The following is a 25,787-nucleotide window of genomic DNA, read 5'->3' as shown; positions in this document are numbered from 1 at the left end:
TGTACCTAACTCATGCATACAGGTATGTTTGAATTTACTACTACTAGAAGGAGGAGGTACTACGGTCTACGAAGTTTGGAGGCTAACTTTATACGGATAAAATCTGTGATTTGACTTTGCGTGATTTGATTAAAACGAAATAGATTTAATTATTGATTTTGATGTGTAAATCATGTTGAGCGAAGATTTTAACTAACTGTTTTTAAAAAAATGAAAATGACCAACTCACGCGATTTTTTAGTCTAATACATGCATATCAGGCATTTGGAAATGAAGGGGAATAGGAAGGGTGAGGGATTCTCACCTCCAAGTACCTCTTGGAAGATTTAACCTTGTGACTTCATGGTTATAAGGTGAATTATACTCGTCACAAACTACACCAAACTTTGCTTAGTACAATGTAGAACGTTGTTATTTTGTGAAACTACATAGGTTCACAATTTATGAGGGACAAGTTGATGGTTGAAATTATTGGAAATGGGTCGCATGCTTGTAGATTTGTTGTGTTTTCTTGCTTTGTAAATCAATGAAATTACACTGTACTATTGTATCTTGTAGCTTACCATTGTGGATGGTTATGGGATGGGTATGATTTCAAATTCACTACCTACCTGCTATTTATGACGAGTATGCGTGATATAAGGTGGGGATTAGGTTAACTGATGAATATATGGGGTGAGTGGGTGGCTATGGGATGGGTAAGATTTCAAATTCACTATCTAGCGACTATTTATGACGAGTATGACTTTTGAATTTCGAGATATGGGGTATGTATGATTTCAAATTCACTACCTACCCACTATTTATGACGAGTATGACTTTTGAGTTTCAATATCCACATGATCATATCCACCCACTACCCACCAAGCAAAATCATACTTATACTCATTCTCAGAACAATCAGAAACAAAATATAGTGTGGAATCCGCTAATATACCCACATACTAATTAACTCTAAAATTATCATTTGAAGCCCGCCAAAAACTACAACATTATGTTGGATATGTTGCAAAGCAAATCAACAACCTTTAGTTGCTTGCTATTGGCCATGCTCAAACGATAATATATTGCATATTCACAAGTTACTAGATAATACACTAATTAATTTGGTGCCCTAAAACAAGAAAATTATTAGTTAGTTAACAACAGTTTTGAATGTATTGTTGGTGTTTTTATTAGAGCATATAGTTGGATATCAAGCATATTGCCTAGCCAACCATAAACCTAACTTCTTCATTTAGGCAATCACTTATCGAGGTTGTCAAAATTTGAAAACTCTCTCTTTCTCTTTTGTATTTTGTCTCCAATAATTTTTTTATTCACACTTAATATGATGTCATACTTCAAAAGGCTTAATCTTAATAACGGAGGGAATATACGATGATTTTACTAATATAACCTATGTTTTGTTTGCATCTTAATTCAACATGTGATGATTTTACTGTTGTAACTTATGTTTGATTCATACTTTTTTTTTTACTTGACGTAGTTTGATATTTTTTTTTTTTAATTTTTTTTAAACTTGAATTAGCTTACCCTTAAAATTTTTATTTTTATTTTACTCCAAAAGGCTAAATATATGCAACACGAACATATTTTTTTGGTAAAAAAACACATAAATAGGCTTACGCTTACTTTTGTCACGATATATTATTGCTTGATTAACCGCTGTTTGTTTAGAGATAAATGTAGATATAATAATAAGGTGTTGTTTGGTTAATCTTCAAAATGTGGGAAATGAAAATCATGGGAATTTGCTAATGGGGTAGTTGTTTGGTTTATAATAAAAAGTAAAAATAAAGGAATAGTTGGAAATTTATGGGAATCTTGACTTCCCATAAAAACATGGGAAATCAATTACATACCTTCCCTCTGATCACTCAAAATTCCCATGGATTTTAAAGTCTTTTATAAGAACCAAATAACTTAATACCATTTCATAGGAATTGCATGAAGGAAATAAATTCCAATGAAATACAAAATAGGAAATTTTGTCAAAACCAACCACTAATTTATTTATTTTTTTTTTGTGAAAAATCACCCACAATATAAAATGCTGAAAAAACACCCAAACTAAAAAATGATGTAAAAAGACACCCACTGCCGGAAATAGGTTGTTGATCGCCCTCTCACGTTGTTGATCATCCTCTACACCCCCTCGAAAACCCATAAAATTCACCGAAAAAGTTTGGCCATCCCTCCTCCCCCACCCCCCTCGAAAACCTTAACACTAACTAAAAGCTAAACCTGATTGTGTTAGATGATTTTAATTAACTGATTATATTAACTGATTTGGCTAACTTATTTTATTAGCTGTTTGTATAAAAGTGTTTGGTAAATAGCTAATTGTTTAACGCTCATTGATTATGTGAAATGACCAATTAGCTGGGGTAGGTAGTTCATATACGAAGTATGTTTTTAAATTAATTGGGGCTATAAGAGTAATTTCACCATAAGAATTAAATAAGCTAATTGAAAGCTTATTTAGTGGAATAAACTCTTTAAATAAAAGCTTATTCATATTTACTTAATTTCAATTCAGCTTTGTCTATTCTCATTATTGACTGAACATAGCTGAAACTAAATTGAACTGAACTGAGCTAAACTGAATTAAAATGAATATTTTATAAGAGAAGGAAATTAGGAGCTGAACTGAACTGAGCTGAGCTGAACTGAACTGAATTTCAACGTAAGAGAACAGGCCCTTAATCAGTTCAGTTCAACTCCAAATCAGTTCAGTTCAACTCCTAATTTTCCTCTCTCATAAAATATTTATTTCAGCTCCAATCAGTACAGTTCAGTTTAGCTCCAATCAGTTCAATTCAGTTCAGTAAATGTGAACAGACCTTAAACTTTCCACCAAACACCTTAAATTAATTTATTTAATAATCAATAAATTAATGTTAATAAAATAAACTAATTTTGCTCGAATAAACTAATTATCAAACACGGCCTCAAAACAAAAAACGACGCCAATCAAGCCCTAAGCTAAACCATACTCCATTTTCAAACGTTTTTCCAATGTTCTCTCTTTTTCTCTCTTTCCCCCTCTCTCTTTCCCCAATCAAAGTGTGCAGAGTAATTTAGACTCACTTCATCTCTACATTTTTTCTTTGTGCTTACTTTGGGAGTAGGAATATACAACACATGCATTAAAACCTACTCGTACAGTCCTACATTACTCTTCACTTTCATCCATTTCAATTTTCGATCAAATTCATTCAAACAATTTCCCAGAAATTGCTTGTTCTGGCCTCTTCTCAGGTGAATTTTCGTCTTAATTTTTGCTTCTAATCTTTGTTGTTTTCTATCTATGATGTTCAATCTTTGAACTAGGGTTTATAACCCAAAAAATTTCAAAATTGGGGGTTTAGTTGAACCCTCATTTGCTTTAAATTCACATGCATGAATCCCTACTATAAATGTAGAAATAATAATAATTTGTTATTTTGTCTATGGTTTTGAATTCCATTTTTGTTGGTATGTTAAGTGTGACAATTATTTAAAATCATTGTTTAATTTATTTCGCATTTGTTTTAGCGGGTTCATTTCTGTATGAATTTTGTTCATAAGGGTTGGAACATCAAATGTATAATTTTCTCTATGATTTTGAGCTCCGTTTTGTATGTTAAGTGTGGCAGTTGGTAAATTCATTATTTTGATTTATTTCGTATTCGTTTGAGCGGGTTCATTTTTGTTTAAATTTAAGTCAAAGGGTTGAAAGCCTGGAATTCTGGAAACATCAAATGTATATGAAGTATACACTACGTATGAATTTCTTGTATAGAGCACAATGCAAATGGAAATTGAAAGGGTTTTGCAATGTTGGAAGTACAAACACGATACTAAACTTTAGGAATAGGGAAGAAGGATATCATTTTGATAGCCCGGTACACTCGTAAACCTGGAAGCTATAATTTATTTATCTTAATAGCTTTAGTGACAATGATGATTTATGATTTTATGCTTTACCTCAAGTTAACCTGAGTTTTTCCGTTGCATTAGCCCTATGATGTTGGAAAGTTTTTATTTTTCGGACTTTAGTCTTGTTGAAATGTTGAGCACACAGTTCAATTTGATATCTTTTGTTACTGCTGCCCAATATCAAGACTTTAGTTTGGTTGGAATGTCAAGACAGTTTGATTGGCGTAATATATGAGGATGTTTGTTTGCTATTCATAATAAGACTTTTTCCATCTTTAATCGTAGATGCATTATCTTAGCAGTCTCTGAATCTGATAATGCCATGTTTTTTTTTAATGAGCTCAGTATACTTGATTTTATTGGTCTATATTCTTAATCCTCTTTAGAGTTGATGTTTGGTACTAAAATATGCGATGATTTTACTAGCATGATTGAAAGACAGAATTTGGAGTCAGATCATTTGCAACTTTCACCTCCTTCAGATCTTCCACCCTTTGCAAGCTTTGATGGGATGGGAATGGATATGGAGACAAAGATAGAGACAGAGACAGAGATAGAGACGGAAACAGCGATAGAGATAGAGACAGAGATGGACTCTCCAAAGCACCAGATTATGCGCAGACCAGGTTTTGGGAGTGCTGGCCGTCACATATCCCTGCTTGTGAATCATTTGAAAGTTTCTGTTGAATCTCCAGATGTGGCATTTTATCAGTATTCGGTAAATATGTTGCACTCTACTGTGCCATCATGGACTTTAAATGTGGATTGGAAATTTTACAGTCTTATGCTGCCTTTGCAGGTTAAGATAACTTCTGAAGACTGTAAACCAATTGACAGCAAGTCGATTTGCGTAAAAATTATCGATAAGCTATTCCAGAAACACTCATCTAAACTAGATGCCAAAAAATTTGCATTTGATGGAAAGGAGAATTTGTATACTGTTGGTCCTCTACCTCAGAAAACCTATGACTTAACTTTGATGTATGAAGAGTCGATTGGACTGAGGTAACCACTTGTTTCTTTTCTCTCGCTCTGAAATATGGCTTGGAGAAAATGTCCCTAACAGGGCTAACACTAATGTATGCTTATTTGTAGTGCTGATAACCCCAGTGAACCCACGAAGAAATCTAAACATTCTTTGGCACCAAAGCTTTTTACGGTGGAGCTCAACTATTGCCGTGAAATTGGTGTGCAACCAGTTGCTGTAAATAATGAAGAGCATAACCTATGTGAAACTGAGGATGCATTAAGGGTGATCAATACCATACTGAGGCAACGGGCTATCAATAAGTACTCTCTCTCTCGCTCTCTCTCTCTCTTTCATTAACTGTGTGTGTGTTTTTTTTTGGTCATTGTTCAGTTAGCTACAGTTTTATTTTTCTTTGGCTATTATTTTCAGGGGTTGCCTTTTGGTTAGGCAGTCGTTTTTCCATGATGACTCCAGGAACTTCTTTGAGATTGATGGAGGTTTAGTTGGTTTGCGTGGGTTTGATTCTAGTTTTCACATGACAAGTGCAGGATTGTCACTGAATTTAGGTTCTAAAATTCTGTATTTTCCTCCTTTTATTTCTTATGTTTCAGTTATTGTGCTTGTGTTTGTAACAGACAGAAAAATAATTTGTATGCAGATGTTGCTATGACTTTAGTTCTGAAACCTGGACCTATTCTTGATTTTCTATTAACTAACCAAAATGTGCTAGAGCCTCGCTACATTGACTGGGAAAAGGTAACATTGCATTTCATTCTCTGATTCATTTTGTTGTTTTTTGATTTTGTGGTTTTTGTATTTTGATGCTATGGATCTTTGCAGGCCAAAAGAATGTTGAAAAACTTGAGAATCAAGACAAGTCATACCAACAAGATATACAAAATTATAGGGTTGAGTGATAAGCCATGCTACAAGCTAAGGTACACCCATATTTGATGGTTGTCATACTCCTATGTATATTTCCTAAATTTTGACCTCTAAATTTCCTTTATCTTTTTGTAAGTTTTCAACATAAAGCAAAAAAGGATAGTGGCTCCAATGAAGATCAATTCCAGGAGATGACTGTGTTCGAATATTTCCGGAATCATTGTGGTGTGGTGCTAACTTTTTCAAAATACATGCCTTGCCTTGATGTTGGCAAGCCAGATAAACCAATCTATCTACCAATTGAGGTGCGTTAAAGTGTTCCTCCCCCCCCCCCCCAAACAGTCACTTGTTTCTCTCTTTCTTTGTTTTTTTTGTTTTGGTTTTTTTTCTTTTTTCCTTGCCTATGTAAATTCTATGTTCAAAATGAAACAACTTAATGGATCAGCTTATTAATTTTATGGTGTTTTCTTTTAAATATTCCAGGTCTGTTCACTGATCTCTCTTCAACGCTATCGAAAATTGCTGTCTCCAACTCAGCGTATAACTTTATTGGAAAAAACCAAACTAAAGCCCCATGACCGAATGAAATCTCTGACAGATGTAAGTTTCATCTAGCTTGACCGAGGTAGCATCCATATTTTTCTAGTTTGTATCTGATTGTCACATAGATTAGCAGGCTGTGAAGAACAACCAGTATGAAAATGACCCACTGCTGGTTGCTTGTGGTATTTCGATTGAGAAGCAGTTTATGCAAATTGCTGGCCGTGTCCTTGAACCACCTAAGGTATTTGGTTCATGATTCCTTACTACAGGCTTGTAGACTTTGGACTCTCTAAATATCAATGGAGGTAGTTTTATCATTATTTTTCTGCATACTGTGCAGCTAAAGGTCGGCAGAGGTCAAGATTGCATGCCTGAAGATGGCCGATGGAACTTTAAGAATAAAGTAGGGCATTTATTGATGACGCTTATTCTTGTTGTTTTTCTTTATGCTATTTTAGATTTTTTTTTTCATGTAGAAGGTCAATAGCTAATGTGGTTGTTGGCTATTTTGCAGCAATTTCTGGACCCTGTTAATATTAAGTGCTGGGCTATTGTAAACTTTTCTTCTAATTGTGATACAAGCTTTCTTTCTCGAGAACTCATCAATTATGGACGGAGAAAGGGCATGGTAGGTTAATATCATAATGTTATTAAACTTCTGGTTTTGAATATCTGGTAGTTTTCTCTCTCTGCCCTGATTTTACAAACATATCAGGATATTGAAAGACCATATGCATTGGTTGAAGAGAATCAGCAGATGAAGAAAGCCAGCCCTTTGGCAAGAGTTGATGCAATGTTTGAGAAATTACAGGATAAGCTCCCAGATCAACCAGAATTCATTCTGTGTGTATTGCCAGATCGTAAAATTTCTAATTTATATGGTATGGTGTTGCTTTTCGTTAGACTCTTTGGAATATTTCTTTTATACCATTTTACTTCATGCATGATCTGGCTTTTAAATCCCTTGACACTTTCTGTTTAATGTAGGACCCTGGAAACTGAGAAGTTTGAGTAACTTTGGGCTTGTAACACAATGTGTTTGCCCTGTGAAAATAACTGAACGTTATCTCACAAATGTACTTATAAAAATCAATGCTAAGGTGAGTTTGTCATGAAATAATGGGCCAAGATGTGTTTGCATATGTATAACTGTACAAGTCTCATTTTCCTTCCATGTCATTTTCTAGCTGGGAGGTATGAATTCTTTATTGGCTATAGAAGAGCCCTGTTATGTTCCCCATGTGAAGGATATTCCAACTATGATCGTTGGTATGGATGTCTCCCATGGTTCGCCAGGCAGTTCAGATCCTTCAATTGCTGCGGTATGTAACTATTGGCTAAGAATAAATTATATGAGCATTCCAGTGCTATCCTTTCTCTGTGGCCATATCTGTTGCTGTATATCAAATTTGTTTTGTATCATGCTCTATCATGTCAAACATTTAAAAGTTTGGTAGACATTAATCATGCTATTTTGATCCTTTATGCACACTTTCTGACAAATGACAGGTTGTTGGTTCTGTATATTGGCCCCTTATATCAAGATATAGAGCAGCTGTAAGAGCTCAATCTCCAAGAACTGAGATAATAGATACACTGTTCAAACCACAAGATGGTGGAGAGGATACTGGTATCATGAGGTAACATTGTCTTAATTCAGTGTCATTTCTATCTAGCAGTATTTTGTGAGGAATTTTGGTTTTTTGGGACATTATTAGAAGAATAATTCTATAATATCAGTTTCTGATGATGTTTATGTTGCATTGCTGAAGATCTTACCCATTGTGTTTCAGGGAGCTTTTGAAGGACTTCTTTGTTACAAGTGAGGGCCGAAAACCTAAACAGATAATAGTTTTCAGGTAGTGGTGTTGATGTAATAATTCCTTGATTCTCCTGTTGCTCCTTTTTTTACCCTTGAGAAAGGATCTGGTCTTGAATATGGTTTCTTGGGACATCCAAAGTACTTATCTACTCTCTTTTACTGATCAAATTAACAAAAACAACATGATACACCTCATATATCTGCTTTGGTCTTATAAAATTTCAATTGTTTGGAAAAAAACAAAAAAATCCTTTGTAGACCTGAAATTTTAGTAAGGTGCTTATCTGCCTCGTACACCTTTCTGCAAAGTTTGTCACCCACAGGCTTTTTCTATTTGGCAATATATCAGAATGTGCTATATCCATTGAAGACCGTTAACTGTTACTGGTTTTAATAGTTGCATGATTGTTTATTAACTTTGTAGGGATGGAGTAAGTGATTCGCAATTCAGTCAAGTCCTTGACATTGAGCTGGAGCAGATAAAACAGGTTCCTTAACTTTGCAATAAATGTGTTGCTTTGTTTTTATAGGTTGCACGTCTTTTAATTTGATGAGGCAATTTTAACTTTTAAGAAATGATTGTACTCTCTGACCATGAATTTCATTTATGCTATTTTTTTTTTTCTCTATTCACTTAAGTTTTCTTTTCCATTATAATTTTATTACTACTCTTAATCATCGTAGAGACTGACAGGATAACATGCAGTATAATATCTTAGATGTGAATGTTGCTGACATATTTCAAGCTAGAAGCGGATAAAGTGTTGAGTGGATTTATCTTCACGCACGTCATCTTCTAGAGTCTGAAAAGAAGATTGTAATATACTACTCTATATGCATTTGTTAGGGGTCACTAAAGTGCATTTCACTTGAACCATTATGATTAGGCATATAAACAGTCAAGAGTAATACCAAGGGTTTCCAGCTTTATTAGAATCTTAATTAGTCGGTCACCTCTGACAATATGAAATAAACTTTTTTGCTGTTCCAAGTTCAGACTTCATCAAATTATTGAAGGTGATTGCAATCTTGATGCTCAAGGAAATTAAATGGAGCAATGGTGCACAAGATTTCTACGTAGTATTTGTTTTGGGGAGTAGGGTGTTTGAGATTACTGGATATTGTCTAAATCAATGTCTGATACGGGAAGAGAAATTTGGGATATTTATGATTTCATTTGTTATCTGCTTTGCAAGTTGTCAGATATATTAGAGGCAATTATTTGGGGTAGTGATCAAGTAATGTTTTTTTAATACCAAATACTTGGAATACAAACACGGGAAATGATTTTGGCACACCCTATGTGAGAGCACAGTTTTTTATGCTCTTCTCATATGGAGGTGTGCCAATATCAATTAAGGGTGTGCCAAAATCAATTCCGTACAAATACCCATGCACTAAAAACTCACACAACTAGGATCAACGCATCTGGACTGACCTAGAAACTTAGGAAGTGCTGTTGACCGAGGTTCATCTTGTGGCAAGCCTACATTTTAATTTTCAAAATGTTCCAACTATCTAGATGCTATCACATCAATTGTTACCTTTGTAGCTGTAACTGCTGCTGATGGCAACTTAGACTTAATTTGAAATTTAATTGATCTACTCTTAACAGATTTGTTTCTGAAGGGTATCTGGATCCTTGAACTGCTGTCAGAATCACAGCATTTAATTTTTTCCCCACAGAATAGACTGTTTCAAATTTACAAAATCTTATCACTCCCTCTCAATTGGTCTCCCAGCTGGCCATTGAACTTGTTGCTTCCAGCTCATGTAAAACTATTACTTTGTACTAGGTAGCTGTATGATCAGAATAACTGTTTCACATATGCTTTAAGAAAAACGCAAAGTTGAAGGGTTAAAGGTTGAAAAAGCAATCTTTAGAGTTGGGCCTGTATTGGTAATGAAACCAATGAACCTTATTCATCAGTGTTGCTGAAGCTGCACTTCTAAATTATAATATTATTTTGTGATAGTGTATAAAAACATATTTCTGGGCCTCAACCATCAGCTTAAGCTTTTGGTTGAGTTGGTCCTTTAACATGGTATCGGAGCCAGCGTGACATAAAGGTCATGGGTTCGAATCTCATCCACCCCTCCTTTAAAGTGGAATTAATTCGCGCCGGGTATGAGAGGGCCTGTGTTGCATCCACTTTCAAGCCCAAAGGGCCTTTCATGTGAGGGGGAGTGATAGAGTATAAAAACATATTCCTGGTCCTCACCATAAACTTAAGCTTTTGGTTGAGTTGGTCCACTAACATGGTATCAGAGCCGGCGTGACACAAAGGTCACGGGTTCAAATCTCATCCGCCCTTCCTTCAAAGTGGAATTAATTCGCGCCAGGTATGGGTGGGCCTGTGTTGCATCCACATTTCAAGCCCAAAGGGCCTTTCATGTGAGGGGGAGTGATAGAGTATAAAACATATTCCTGGGCCTCAACCATCAGCTTAAGCTTTTGGTTGAGTTGGTCCACTAACATTTTGTTTATGTTGGATCTAGTGATGCTCTGAATTTAAACATTTACATGAAACTGTGATGTCTATAGTGCAAGAGAGAGAAAAAGTAAAAACAAAAAAAAGTAAAAAAAATCAACTTTCGTTAAACAGGAAAACTGTAAAAGTTCACCACTATAATGCCATTACATCACATATCCCAGATTGCTATCATTTGCATAGTTAAAGGAAATCAATAATGTCAAAATTGGAAAAGAAAATCTAGCTGGTGACCTTCTTTCTCCTTTGATAGCTGTTTCTTCATCCTCGATGTTCCCTCCCCGTTCTCACTGCTGACAGTCTGGCAATCTGCCATTGAAATCAGCTGAAATCTAGCCCTTTGAGTCACCTCTGTGCTAACTGGAAAAACACAAGCAAACCCCTATGCTTGTTTCTTTTCCTTGATCTAAAATCCAATTTGCATTTCAACCTAATGGCCCTTACCCTATTGTTCAAAAGTTTTTAGATCATTAACAAAAAAAACTCTTCACATTTATTTCTAATTTCTGGCTTTTTGAGATTGTTGGCTCCATTAAACAAGATAAGAGCATGCCGTTCTCTCAAGGACGAAAGTGATTGTTGACTCCATTGTTGGTAGCTTTTAATTACCGGTACCTCAGTAATTGGTGTTTTTTTTTTTTTTTTTTTTTTTTCATTTCAGGCTTACCTGGGTCTGGGAGAGGCAGAAATGCCAAAATTCACAGTAATTGTTGCACAAAAGAGACACCGTACCCGACTATTCGAAGTGGGGGCTGCTGGCAATGTTCCACCTGGTGTGATATGTTTTGACATTTTGTTCTTTAAATATGCCTTATGCAACTGTGATGAATTTGTTATACTGTGCTAATATCATCACATTTTTCTATTACTGCTCTCCCTCCGCAGGGACAGTTGTGGACACTGAAGTTGTGCATCCAAGGAAGTATGATTTCTACATGTGTGCTCATGGGGGGATGATTGTAAGCTCTTAGCTTTCCTTTTCCTCTCATGTTATTCCATGAGGGTGCCATTCCCATCAACCTAACATACAGCAGTTTTTTTTTTTTTTGGGTGGATTCTTTCTCCTTGCGTTCCCTTGTTTTGTGGATACATCAGGCTTAGGCTTGGTTTTTCTTTTTGAAAAAAATAAAAAATAAAAAAAACTGCAGTTCCATTACTGCCATCAACAATGACAAAAATAAATAATTTAGTAATTTGTGCATAACATACAAAATTCTTGTATGTTACTTCCCCATTTTTTCAAGGAGAAGCAGCACTACATAAAAATGTAAACAATTATATTTACAACTATAAAGGATTCATAATGATTACTGTGGGAAATTTTAAGTGTAAATTCATTTTTAAAGGGAATTTTTTTGTTTAGATTTGACTTTTGTTAGGGATTCCAAGTTAACATGTTCACAGAGTGTCTAATGTGTGCCTTGGTTTTAAAAAGCGCGCCTTGGGCGCGCCTTGCTCCGAGGCTCTGGGAAATGGGCTGTAGCTAGGCGAGGCTCAATCACCTACGGAAGGCGCGCGCCTCGAGCGCCTCAAAGTGCCTTTGGTAAGGCGAGCCTTTGCATCTCAAGGAACTCAACTAAGATTTAAGTTATAAAATGAAGAATGATGGACATTTTTTCAAATTGAGACTACCTTAGCTTTACATATATCATTATTTAATTTATTATGAATCTATTTAATTGGTATTAAGTACAATCAAAGTAAAAAATAAATATAAATACATGCGCCTTGCATACAAAAGGCGCGCACCTTAGCCTTGCACCTCGCGCCTAGGCTGCAAGGACCATCTGCGCCTTGCGCCTTTTAAAACTAAGATGTGTGCACACACTGATAACAAAATTCTGTGTGCCACTTTGTTAACTGGTCAAGTGTGTGTTTTGGTACTTGGTAGGTTTCTGTCACTTTGTTTTCTTCTCCTTTATATGGTTAATTGAATTTCGTTTCCTCCTTGTTTTCTATGAAGGGTACGTTGCGGCCTGTTCACTATCATGTATTGCTTGATGAGATCGGTTTCTCACCAAATGAGCTTCAAAATTTCATTCACTCTTTATCCTATGTGTGAGTTACTAATACTGATTCATTTTCCTAATAATAATAAACTTTATGCATCAATTGGCTTCTTATATACTGAAATTTTGTCCTCACTTCAGTTATCAAAGGAGCTCTCATGCTACCTCAGTAGGTGAGTCAATGTTGTTTGTGTGTGTTCAGCTTTATCTACTGCAGACCTGAAATTATGGCCTATTTCCCATCTATGCTAGCGTTTTATTTCATCATGTTTAATTCTATTTTTTATTATTTGCAGTGGCACCTATCTCTTACGCCCATCATGCAGCCCGACAAGTAGGACAGATTGTCAGATGTGATGAGCTTCCTGAGAACAGCACTGAGAACAATGGCTTCACATCCACAGGAAGTATCCCTGTCCCAGAACTGCCCAGATTACATAAAAACGTCAAGGATACCATGTTTTTCTGCTAACTGGTCATGGTCTTTCTTAGTATATGAGGCAGACATGTGTATATCCATTTGTGTATATATGCCCATGCATAGGGATTCTGTGACATTCTGATCTGATTGAGGAGGGTCTAACATGCTGGTGACGTCGTGTAAATCTTGCAGGTTAAAACTTTGGCTGTGTACAGATGGGTTAGGGAGTTTTTTGCTTTGTTACGGTTCAACTTATTAGGAAATTTTCTGATACATTGATGTGGGTAGAAAGTTTTGCCTTTAAAAACTATTTCAAGCTGGTGCTTGTTATCTATCTCCATGAGTTGCTGAAACCAAGAAAAACAAAAATTGCTCTTTGTTCTCCCCCCTCTTGTTCAATTCTTCCTATTCTTAGCTCGTGTATTATTTTTTTCGTCTAATTCCTGTTTGGGGGTCAAGATGTACCATCGGTTTTGGTCCGATGTAACTAAAAGTTCTATTACACTATTAAGGCCTAAAAACATTAACGAGCCTATGAGACTACTATAATTACCTCTTGGAAGCAGAAGTATACTAGCCAGTTCTCTTCCCCAAAGAGATCTATTTTTAACACTCTAAACCCTAATTACTATCCCCCTTTTTTTTTAGGCTCTAATCTGGATGTTGGAGGCTCCACTTCACGGATTAATGAATGATTTACAAAAATATAGCTTTTTAAGAAAATTATTTACAGTTTTGCATTGGAATGAAACTTATTTACGAAATATAGTCCACGTAGGCTTGGAGATACATTTGGGGGTATTTTTTCTTTAGAGACAAACCGCTACCTTAAGTAGCGGTTATAGTCTAAAACAGCTACCTGAGGTAGCGGTTTGTCATTAGTACTCTAAGTAAAGATACATTTAATCAATTTATGAAGGGTAAAACCGCTACCTCAAGTAGCGGTTTTAGTACATAAACCGCTATTTGAGGTAGCGGTTTTACTTTGAAATATAAAAAAATAAAATAAAAACAACGTGGACAGTAATTTCGTAATTTAGTTTCATTCCGACACAAAAGTGTAAATAAGTTTTAAAATAACCATACTTTCGTAAATCATCCCGGATTAATTTGGGGGCTTGAAGATCATCTTGACGCGACCTAGAGTGGCACTTCTTTGGATATTCCTGGGAATTACTACCTTGTTTAGTTTTATACCTTGTTTAGTTGACATGGAATTGCAACTTTCTAAGAATATTGAGTTCCCACATACCATGGGACATTAAGGGCCTGTTTCGATTGATTGAACTCAGTTGAACTGAACTGAACTTATTAATTAGTGATTTTTAACTACGGATTAGTGATCTTTGATTATTTATTGATTATTTATTACTATACATATGTGTATATACAAATGTACATAATTAAAATATTTACGAAAAATATATTTCCTCCGTTTTTTTATTATTGCACCATAGGGGTTGGGTACAAATAGTTTGGTAGTGGAAAAAAGTAAGAGAGAGAAAGGTAAAAATACAAAATTTCCCATGTGACATATTAATAAACTAAAAAGTAAATGTGAAAAAGTAAGGGTATGTTGGGTATTTGTAGTGTGAACACAAATAATTTTTTTCCTAAAGAGGAAATGGTGCAATATTTGTGAAACTTCCTAAAATGGCAAGTGGTGCAATAATAAAAGAACGGAGGAAGTACAATATAATTATAAAATTTATGGAAAATATATTAAAAACTTGAAACCTCTAAACATTTTAAACACATATTGATTATTATTATTATTATTATTATTTATTGATTATTATTATTATTATTATTATTATTATTATTATTATTATTATTATTATTATTATTGTTATTATTATTATAATTTATTGATGATTATTATTATTATTTATTGATTATTATTATTAGTATTATTATTTCAATTATTATTGTTATTATTATTATTATTTATTGATGATTATTATTATTATTATTATTTATTACTTATTGATTATTATTATTATTATTATTATTATTATTATTATTGTTGTTGTTGTTGTTGTTATTGTTATTATTATTGTTGTTGTTGTTGTTGTTGTTGTTGTTGTTGTTGTTGTTGTTGTTGTTGTTGTTGTTGTTGTCGTCGTTGTAATAAGAGCTTAAAAGAAAGAAATTTGGCTTTATATCATTAGCAATATCATTAGACATAAATTAAGAGCTGAACTGAACTGAACTGAACTGAACTGAACTGAACTGAATTGAGCTGAGCTGAGCTGAGCTGAACTGAACTGAATTTCAACGGAAGAGAACAGGCCCTAAGTCTACTTTTAGTCTTTCACAAATAATCACAATTCACATGAAAGGCATAGGTCTTATGTCAACTAAACAAATTTACCAAATTCCTAAAATGTTCATAAATAGGAAGGTTATCTAAAACATAGCCCGACAAAGGGCATTGTAAATTTTGACAATAAATAGGAAGTTATTTCATGTGAAATGTAACTTATCACCGGAAATTTAAAATTAAAATATGATAAGAAGGTAGAATTAGAAATAATTATAAGAATTATAAAGCATTAGTACACCAATACAAAATAATTTTGTCATAAATACACATACTCCCTCTATTCATTATTGTTTGCATCATTTTTTTTTTTTTTTTTAATGATGTACAAAAAAAATTGTTTAACCATTTATATTCAATAAACATGTTCAAAACTTCAAACAAATCCAATAACTGTGTCCACACACTACAATTAAAACTCCATTCTCTCGTACCACACTCTTTATTTTTAAATTTACACTATTCATCATCATAGGCTTGAGTTTTTGCCTTATACATTAGATTAAACATAGTTTTATATTCCGTACAATAATTGCTTGTTAGCAGTGACAAAGCTAAGATTTTCAACTAGTGGACGGACTAACGATGTTGCTCTATGCTTGAACAAAAAGCTTTAACAAAATTACTTGAAACATAAGTTCTATGTTTGTTTAATACTAATAATAAGTTTACAATTCAAAAATCTAAAATACTCCGTCATACCATTCTAAAAAATTGAATAAACAATCAATTTAAATCACAAAACATCTTTAATTATTCATTTTTCTTAAAGCAACCATTACCAATAATTAAATTTTTTAAAAATGCGATTTCACAACGTTAAAGAACACTTATAAACTCTTTGATGTGTGAACCAAAGTGACAATAGCCGCGTTGTGGAGAACCACTGACCTAAAAGACAATTCCGCGCTACCTCCCGGTGCAGTAGACTAGAAGCAGTCGCCCTCCAGGATAAGCACGGCGCCAGAGTTTATGTGCACTCACAAACCCGACTGGAACTCAGAATACTTGCCCAGAAAACAGAACAGAAGAAAACCCGTGTTTAGATAATTTGAGAGAAGAGAGATAACTGATTGTGTTGTGTGTTTTTGACTGGAAAAAGCAACAAGTATATATAGGCAGAAGAAGGGAGACATGAAACGTAAAACGAGGGACGAATCTGGCTAAGAAAACGACCAAATTCATTCAACCAGTCAACAACGGAAGCAAGAAACAAGGAATTAATTAGTCAGCTATAATCAAGGGATTAATTACTGACTTAATTTCGTAATCCCAACAGTTAGAAAAGAATATTCCCAACAGACAAAGAAGAATATTATGTTTAACAAAGAAAAGGAAATAAAATTTCTCTAAAAAGATAACTAGGACCCACGCCCGCGCATCGCATTCCCCAAGACCCAAGTCCCGAGGCCCGAGCCGGCCCGGCTCGGCGCGCGCGCGCGCGTGTGTGTGGAGTAACACTTAACTCCCACTCACTCAACTAAGTAGTGTTAAGACACTACAATATAAAAACAAGGAAAAACCTTTCCCCCCAACCATTGTGGGATTTTTCCCTTTCATTTGTTTTTCTCTCTCTCTTGTTTTTCCCCAACCCTCTTATTTTATATCAAGAACTTCCAACAATCCCCCACAGGTTCGAAGATATGAAAAAGAAAGGAAGGAAAAGATGAGTTCTGGGCAAAACAAAACAATTGCATAAGTGTCAATTCTCGCGACTTGAATTAACACATAGTGGACATCAAGCTATGATCCCTCACCTACCAAGTGACTTTCGTCTTGAACTCAATAGGGAGTTAGGGACCCGTCACTTTGAGCCACACAATTGAACATGTATAATATTCTGAAATTCCGCGAATAAAGATGACGCATTATACTGGCCATACGTCCAGCCTGGATGCTCATAGGTGCTCTAGAGTATAAGCCCACGAAATACTCATAGGAAGCGGCTGCACTTCCACACCTAAGTAGGTGAACTCCATCAAATGTGAGCTATAACACACCTCTAAAAATATGGATATGGGTTCATTAAGAGCCATATGCCCAACCTCCTTCTCATTTGTAGCTAAGCACAACAAACATCTAGAGATGGTCCAATAAAAATAAAATGTGCTTCCGAATTATTATATAATGTTCCCCTTTGAACTCATGGTGAGTAGGAGTTCACTATTTCACAATTCATACAACGGGCTTTAGCCCCATCTCTTCCGATGTTTCCAAAACTAGTTTTTTACATAGGCCTTTAGTTAACGGATCCGCAATGTTCTTTTCGGACTTAACATAGTCCAGTGATATCACCCCTTCAGACAACAAATTTCTGACGGCTTTATGCCTCAGATGGATGTGTCTCTTCTTCCCATTATAGGCATGGTTGTGAGAAACAACAATAGCAGCTTGCGAATCACAATGAAGTGCAACTGAAGGAGCTGGCTTCCCCCACAGCGGAATATCTGCAAGCATGTTCCTCAACCATTCTGCCTCATGACCTACCAATTCAAGAGCAATAAACTCAGATTCCATAGTAGACATAGCAATACAAGATTGCTTACAAGATTTCCAGGATACAGCTCCACCACCAAGGGTGAAGACATAGCCACTAGTGGAGTTAACTTCATCCTTATCGGATACCCAGTTGGCATCACAAAAACCTTCCAAAACTCCAGAAAATTTGGAGTAGTGCAAACCCCAATCCGCAGTACCCTTAAGGTACCTAAGCAACCTCCTAAGAGCAATCTATGATCACTGCTTGGGTTATGAGTGTACCTGCTCAACCTACTAACAAAATAAGCAATGTCAGGTCTAGTGTAGTTTATTAGAAACATAACACTACCAATAATTCGAGCATACTCAGATTGATTAACTGGATCACCATTATTTTTCTTTAGGTGGAAACTTGGGTCATATGGAGTCTTAACTGGATCGACATTAAATGAGTCAAACTTCTTAAGAAGCTTTTCAACATAGTGTGTCTGATTAAGACAGATGCCTTTTGGAGTCCTTTTGATTTTTACTCCCAAAATCACATCTGCCTCACCCATGTCTTTCATTTCAAAATTCGAACTCAAAAACTGTTTTGTCTCATTTACTCGATCCAAGTCAGTCCCAAAAATCAACATATCATCCACATAAATACAAATAATTACACAACCATGACTATCATGCTTAAAATAAACACAAGTGTCACCTTCATTAACATGAAAACCATTACCAGTCATAGTCTTATCAAATTTGTCATGCCATTGATTTGGAGCTTGCTTGAACCCATACAATGACTTGACTAACTTACAAACCTTGTTCTCTTGGCCTGGAACAACAAACCCTTCAGGTTGGACCATATAAATCTCCTCATCCAAGTCACCATTCAAAAACGCAGTTTTGACATCCATTTGATGAACAACAAGATCAAAAATGCAAGCAAGGGCAATTAAAGTCCTAATGGTTGCAATTTTAGTAACAGGGGAGTAAGTATCAAAATAATCAATGCCAAACTTTTGAGTAAAACCCCTCACTACTATCCTTGCCTTATACTTGTTTATTGATCCATCGGCCTTTAATTTTTTCCGAAAGATCCATTTACAAGTAATGGGCTTACAACCTCTAGGAAGTTCAACCAATTCCCAAGTGTTATTATTGAGAATTGATTGTAATTCACTATCAATTGCTTCTTTCCAAAAAACAACATCAACTGACCTCATTGCCTCATCATAGGTTCTTGGATCATCTTCCAAAACAAATATATGCACAAAATCATCATCAAATAAGGAAGATTCAGATAAATAGGAAGTAATAAAATCAGGACCAAAACTGTTTTCCTTTCTTGCCCTTTTGCTTCTCCTTGGCTCCAAAACAGAATCATCGTTAGTAATAGGTAAACTAACAGAACTACTAGCATGTAATCCACTATCATTAGAAGGAGACATTTTCAAAGGAAAAATGTTCTCAAAGAACTCAGCATCTCTCGCTTCAATGATATGGCCACCTGCATAAGAGTCGTTAGCACCTTTAACAAAGAAACGATAAGCTGCACTTTGATAAGCATAGCCAATAAAAATAGCATCAACAGTTTTGGGACCAATTTTATCCCTCTTGAAACTAGGTATGCCTACTTTTGCTAGGCACCCCCACACTTTCAAGTATTTCAGATTTGGCGCTCGACCCTTCCATATTTCTTATGGAGTCTTGTCAAGCTTCTTGTGAGGAACCCTGTTCAAAACATGACAAGCAGAAAGAATAGCCTCCCCCCACATGTTATTAGGAAGCCCAGAACTAATAAGCATAGAATTCATCATATTCTTTAAAGTTCTATTTTTCCTTTCAGCTATACCGTTTTGTTCGGGTGAATAGGGAGTTGTTGTCTCATGAACAATGCCAAGTTGCTCACAAAAAGCCTTAAGAGTGTCAGGGTTGTACTCACCACCCCTGTCACTCCTAACCCTCTTAATCTTTTTGTCCAATTGGTTTTCTACCTCAGCTTTATATTTGAGGAACATTTCCTCAGCTTCGTCCTTAGACCTGAGAAGATAAACCATACAAAAACGTGAGCAATCATCAACAAAAGTAATGTAATACTTTTTACCCCCTCTACTTTCGTGATTGTTAAAATCACCCAAGTCACTATGAACAAGCCCTAGTACTTCAGTCTGTCTATCTACTGATTTAAATGGCTTCTTTGTAAATTTGGCTTCAACACTGACAGGGTAAAGTCGTATCCCCTAATCAAAAGTAAATACCTAAGTCCTCTAACTAAAGTAGATAGGGAAGTAGGGTCGATCTCCACAGGGAAACAAGTCTTTTTACTCCTAATTAATTATTATAATCTAAATTATCTAAGTAACCAATATTTATAATTGAGTATGAAAGTAAACTACAAAGAATAGGAATAGGGAGAAAACAACATATAAAAGGATCTAGGGCATAGGTTCACCAATAAATAATACTTCAGGGTAAAACATAGTAATCAATCATTGACATTGCATAAATAACATGATTAACAGGCTATCGCAATTTATTAATCAACATAGATCTAACAGGCTCTCGCAATTTACTAGATCTAAGTTCTTATTGAAAATAGCCTTTAATATCAAATTAACATCTGCTCGATTCATCAATTTAATATTGCTATACTTTTACAAGCCGCAATTGTAAAACATTAAAACAATTCAATAAGAAATTATCATGCAATACCAAAAATCAATAATAGTCAATCATCAATGCATCAATTAACTAGATTGTAAAGGGCTCTCGCTACGTATTACAATCACACAATTAATTTACCGGTATTAAATCTCATCTCTCGAATCTTGACTTAACCATTTATAAATTAACTTGCCTATTGAAACTAGACCTAAACATTAATTCTCATCTCTCGATTCTTGAATCAATATTGTCAAACTCATGCATAAAATATAGGCCTAATCTAGTCACAGAGCATTAAATCAATCAATAGGAAATTAATCTAACATTGATAATTAACAACAATAAATTACCCCTTCATATTATTTATTAGATCCCCATAAACCCTAGAAATTAAACTACTCACACATATTAAAAACTAAACAAATAAAAGCAATAAAATAAGACATGATTAAAGGAATAGAATAAATAACTAAGATTAAGAGAAGAGGAATCGTTACCAAAATAAATCTGGAATTAAAAGTAGAATTAAGAACAAAGGTTTAGAGAGAGAATTCTAAGAGAATAATTAAGAGAGTAAAGAAAGTAAAGAGGAGAAGAAGAGGTGGTAAAAACGTATTACGGAGGAGTATTTATACTCCTTAAGAATCCTAAACTAAAACAATCTTAAACGATGCTAATCGTCTCCTAACAATAACACGCGCCCGCACCGCCCGATCGGGCGCGCCTTCGGGCGCCAGCCTTTGCTTCCCTCGCCCGGCCGGGCGCGCCTCCGAGCGCCAGCCTCTTTGGCCGGGCGCCGACCTTTGCTTCTCCCGCCCGGCCGGGCGCGCCTCCGAGCGCCAGCCTTTTTGGCCGGGCGACTCTCTTGGGCCACTATTTGGACTACGATTGGGCTCCAATTCTCCGGGCCAAACTGGGTTTCCTCTTTGGGTCTTGAATACTCGGTCCAAATGCCCCGCTATCACACATACCAAGCCCTTAATCACCGGTTCGATGGCTCTAACCGGCCCTGGGCTATAAACTCTGGTCGTGCTTCTCCAATGTTCGTGATTGCTCCAAAATATCTCGGAAAAATACTCCAAAAGTATAAATCCCTGCAAAAGTCAACCAAATCTACGAAAACACTAGAAAACACCAATTAGTAATAAAAGTGGCTCTAAAGAGCCAAAAATGCTACTAATTATGACCAAGGGACAAGGGTAAAATACTATATAAAATAGACACATCAAACACAAATTTGTCATTTCGAAAAATCAGTGTTGAAAAAACTTGGAATCAAATTTAAGTTTTTAAGCCTTTTAATAGAATCAATATTAACGTGACGTAATCTAGCATGCCATAAATCAATAGACTTAGCAATATAAGCAGAAGAAGTACTAGCATTCTTATTCATAATGTCAATTTTAACATCAAGAGTAAAAAGCCCCCCATTACAAAAGCCTTTTCCCACAAATTCCCCATTGCGAGTAAGAACTAATCTATCAGAATCAAAAGAGAGCTTCAGTCCAGCTTTCATGAGTAAACTTCCAGAAATTAAATTCCTGCGCATTTCTGAAACATGCAAAACATTAGTCAGAGTAAGCAATTTTTCAGAAGTGAGAGAGAGAACATTCTTCCCTTTGCCTTGGATAGAAGCAGAAGTTGAGTTGCTGATATGTCTATTTTATATAGTATTTTACCCCCGTCCCTTGGTCATAATTAGTAGTGTTTTTGGCTCTTTAGGGCCACTTTTATTACTAATATGTGTTTTCTAGTGTTTTCGTAGTTTTGGTTGAGTTTTGCAGGGAATTGCACCTTTGGAGCATTTTCCCGGGATTTTTATGAAGCAACTACGAGCATTGGAGGAACACGACCACTTTTGGAGTCCAAGGCCGGCTAGAGCCATCGAGCCGGTGATTAAGGGCTCGGTATTTGAAATACCGAGGTTTGGACCCAGTATTCAAGACCCGAAGAGGAGATCCGGATTGGGCTGAGGAGTCGAGCCCAATCGGAAGTCCAAAGCCTCGAGGAGCTACAAGGACCCGATCGGGCAAGCTTAGCTCGATCGGGCAAGATGCGCAGTGTGCTGGTGCGTGGCCCAAGGCGCGCCCGATCGTGCGAGGCTTAGCACGATCGGGCGGTGCTGTGTGAAGACCTATGTGAGAAAAAGGCGCGCCCGATTGGGCGGCATCTAGCCCGATCGGGCGCGTGTTTATGGGGAAGCACTTTTGTCGAGCAATTAGTTTCTAATTAGGAGTTGTTTTAGTTTTAGTTTTAAATACGTTTTTTGTACAAAATAATTAGTTTTTCGACCTCTTCTCTTAGATCTTCTCCCTTAGATTTTCTCTCTCTACTTAGTTTTTCTCTCTCTTACTCTCTCTCTAAACCTTTGTTCTTATTTCTTTCATTAATTCCAGATTTATTTTGGTAACGATTTCTCTTCCTTTAATCTTATTTATTTTATTCCTTTGATCATGATTTATTTTATTACTTTGATTAATTTAGTTTTTATTATGTGTGAGTAGTTTAATTTCTAGGGTTTATGGGGATCTAATAAATAATATGAAGGGGTAAATTATTGTTGTTGATTATCAATGCTAGATTAATTTCCTATTGATTGAATTAATGCTCTGTGACTAGATTAGGCCTATCTTTTATGCATGAGTTTGACAATATTGATTCATGAATCGAGAGATGATAATTAATGTTTAGGTCTAGTTTCAATAGGCAAGTTAATTTGTAAATGGTTAAGTCAAGATTCGAGAGATGAGATTTAATACCGGTAAATTAATTGTGTGATTGTAATAAGTAGCGAGAGCCCTTTACAATCTCTTTAATTGATGCATTGATGATTGACTATTATTGATTATTAGTATTGCATGATAATTTCTTATTGGATTGTTTTAATGTTTTACTATTGCGGCTTGTAAAAGTATAGCAATATTAAATTGATGAATTGAGCAGATGTTAATTTGATATTAAAGGCTATTTTCAATAAGAACTTAGATCTAGTAAATTACGAGAGCCTGTTAGATCTATGTTGATTAATAAATTGCGAGAGCCTGTTAATCATGTTATCTATGCCTTGTCAATGATTGATTACCCTGATTTACCCTGGAGTATTATTTATTGGTGAACCTATGCCCTAGATCCTTTATATATTATTTTCTCCCTATTCCTACTCTTTTTAGTTTAGTTTCTTATTCAACTTTAAATATTGGTTACTTAAATAGTTTAGATTATATTAATAAATTAGGAGTAAAAAGACTGGTTTCCCTGTGGAGATCGACCCTACTTCCCTCTCTACCTTAGTTAGTGATTTAGGTAATTATTTTTGATTAGGGGATACGACTTTACCCTGTCAGTTGCCCATGAAAACATTTTCACCTTCAACCTTGTCATAGGTAGTGAACATGTCCTTGTTGGCACAGATGTGTCTGGTAGCTCCAGTGTCAACAATCCACTCAGCAGCATTACCTGTAAAGTTAGCTTCTAAAACAACAGCAACAATAACGTCAGAATCCTCAATAAGATTTGCTTGACTTTGCCCATTGTTCTACTTCTTGACCCTGCAATCCTTAGCCTTATGACTAGTCAAACCACACTCAAAACAAGTACCCTTAAACTTGTACTTCTGAACCTTCCCTTTAGGCTTAAGAGAACTGTTATTGGCTTTGGACTGGTTGTTGTGTTTGGGTTCAACAAGATTGGCTTTGGTAGAGGAAGAGGAAGAGGAAGGAAAAACATAAGGGTTTTTGTCTTTGATACGGTTTTCCTCCTCAATTTTGAGGTGAGCAGCAAGCTCCTCTAAGGTTAGGTCTTTCTTTTTGTGCATGAGTTGGTTACGAAAATCCTTCCAAGAGGGAGGGAGTTTCTCAATCAAAACAATAGCAAGGGTAGTATCACAAATAGACAGATCTTCAGGAGCCATATTAATACAAACACTCTCATAAGCATGAATCTGATCAATAATAGGCTTATCATCAACAACTTAAAAACTTAACCACTTACTAACACAATAACGTTTAGTACCAGCATCATCAGTCCCATATTTTTTCTCTAAAGCATCCCAAATATCCTTAGCATGATAAAAAACCCATATAAATATCCAACAGACTATTTGACATATAATGCAACAACATGCCCTTACAGGTTCTATCATCCTTAGCAAACTTAACATCAGTTTCAGACAAACTATCCTTATCATCAGGTTCAACAATATCATCAAGAACATATGCAACATCAATTTGCTCCAAATAAAAACGCATCCTAACAGCCTAACGTTTATAATTTTTTCCATCTAGAGGTTCTAACTTAGACATATCAGGAATTAGAAACTTGGAAGCCATAATCGTCTTTTAGATTGTTATACTACTAAGCAATAAAACAGAAATAACTTATCTCTTGATGCGTGAACCAAAGTGACAATAGCCGCGTCGTGGAGAACCACTGACCTAAAAGACGATTCCGCGCTACCTCCCGGTGCAGTAGACTAGAAGCGGTCGCCCTCCAGGATAAGCACGGCGCCGGAGTTTATGTGCACTCACAAACCCGACTGAAACTCAGAATACTTGCCTAGAAAACAGAACAGAAGAAAACCCGTGTTTAGATAATTTGAGAGAAGAGAGATAACTGATTGTGTTGTGTGTTTTTTACTGGTAAAAGCAACGAGTATATATAGGCAGAAGAAGGGAGACATGAAACGTAAAACGAGGGACGAATCTGGCTAAGAAAACGACCAGATTCATTCAACCAGTCAACAACGGAAGCAAGAAACAAGGAATTAATTAGTCAGCTATAATCAAGGGATTAATGACTGACTTAATTCCGTAATCCCAACAGTCAGAAGCCCAGAAAACAGAACAGAAGAAAACCCGTGTTTAGATAATTTGAGAGAAGAGAGATAACTGATTGTGTTGTGTGTTTTTGACTGGAAAAAGCAACGAGTATATATAGGCAGAAGAAGGGAGACATGAAACGTAAAACGAGGGACGAATCTGGCTAAGAAAACGACCAGATTCATTCAACCAGTCAACAACGGAAGCAAGAAACAAGGAATTAATTAGTCAGTTATAATCAAGGGATTAATGAATGACTTAATTCCGTAATCCCAACAGTCAGAAAAGAATATTCCTAACAGACAAAAAAAGAATATTCTGTTTAACAAAGAAAAGGAAATAAAATTTCTCCAAAAAGATAACAAGGACCCACGCCCGCGCATCCCGAGTCCGACACAGCCCGGCTGCGCGCGCGTGTGTGTGGAGTAACACTTAACTCTCACTCACT

At 35.7% G+C, this 25,787-nt stretch overlaps 1 protein-coding gene across 1 annotated transcript; it reads left to right on the top strand.

Moving 5' to 3' along the window:
- The first annotated feature begins 2,832 nt into the window (after positions 1 to 2,832).
- On the top strand, positions 2,833 to 13,634 carry LOC110701953 (protein argonaute 16-like). The gene is made up of 23 exons (XM_021879572.1): positions 2,833 to 3,264; positions 4,351 to 4,642; positions 4,724 to 4,929; positions 5,020 to 5,214; positions 5,324 to 5,460; positions 5,553 to 5,650; positions 5,735 to 5,832; positions 5,916 to 6,084; positions 6,263 to 6,379; positions 6,456 to 6,563; positions 6,663 to 6,725; positions 6,837 to 6,950; positions 7,038 to 7,203; positions 7,310 to 7,422; positions 7,510 to 7,644; positions 7,832 to 7,962; positions 8,116 to 8,181; positions 8,569 to 8,632; positions 11,298 to 11,409; positions 11,522 to 11,595; positions 12,600 to 12,694; positions 12,787 to 12,818; positions 12,942 to 13,634. The coding sequence occupies exons 2-23, from the start codon at positions 4,352 to 4,354 to the stop codon at positions 13,115 to 13,117; spliced, it is 2,760 nt and encodes a 919-aa protein (XP_021735264.1). The 5' UTR covers positions 2,833 to 3,264; position 4,351; the 3' UTR covers positions 13,118 to 13,634.
- The last annotated feature ends 12,153 nt before the right edge of the window (positions 13,635 to 25,787 follow it).

This window comes from Chenopodium quinoa, unplaced genomic scaffold, assembly GCF_001683475.1.
Source record: "Chenopodium quinoa cultivar QQ74 unplaced genomic scaffold, ASM168347v1, whole genome shotgun sequence".
Lineage (NCBI taxonomy): Eukaryota > Viridiplantae > Streptophyta > Magnoliopsida > Caryophyllales > Amaranthaceae > Chenopodium > Chenopodium quinoa.
The sequence above is the reverse complement of the archived record's forward strand: the minus strand, read 5'-3'. Positions and strand labels throughout refer to the sequence as shown.

What these genes read in the sequence shown, in the direction of transcription:
- LOC110701953 (XM_021879572.1), top strand. Translation starts at nt 4,352, where the DNA reads ATGATTGAAAGACAGAATTTGGAGTCAGATCATTTGCAACTTTCACCT. An exon ending in AGGATTGTCACTGAATTTAG is followed by an intron (nt 5,461 to 5,552) that starts GTTCTAAAATTC and finishes ATTTGTATGCAG; the next exon opens with ATGTTGCTATGACTTTAGTT. An exon ending in TTATAAAAATCAATGCTAAG is followed by an intron (nt 7,423 to 7,509) that starts GTGAGTTTGTCA and finishes GTCATTTTCTAG; the next exon opens with CTGGGAGGTATGAATTCTTT.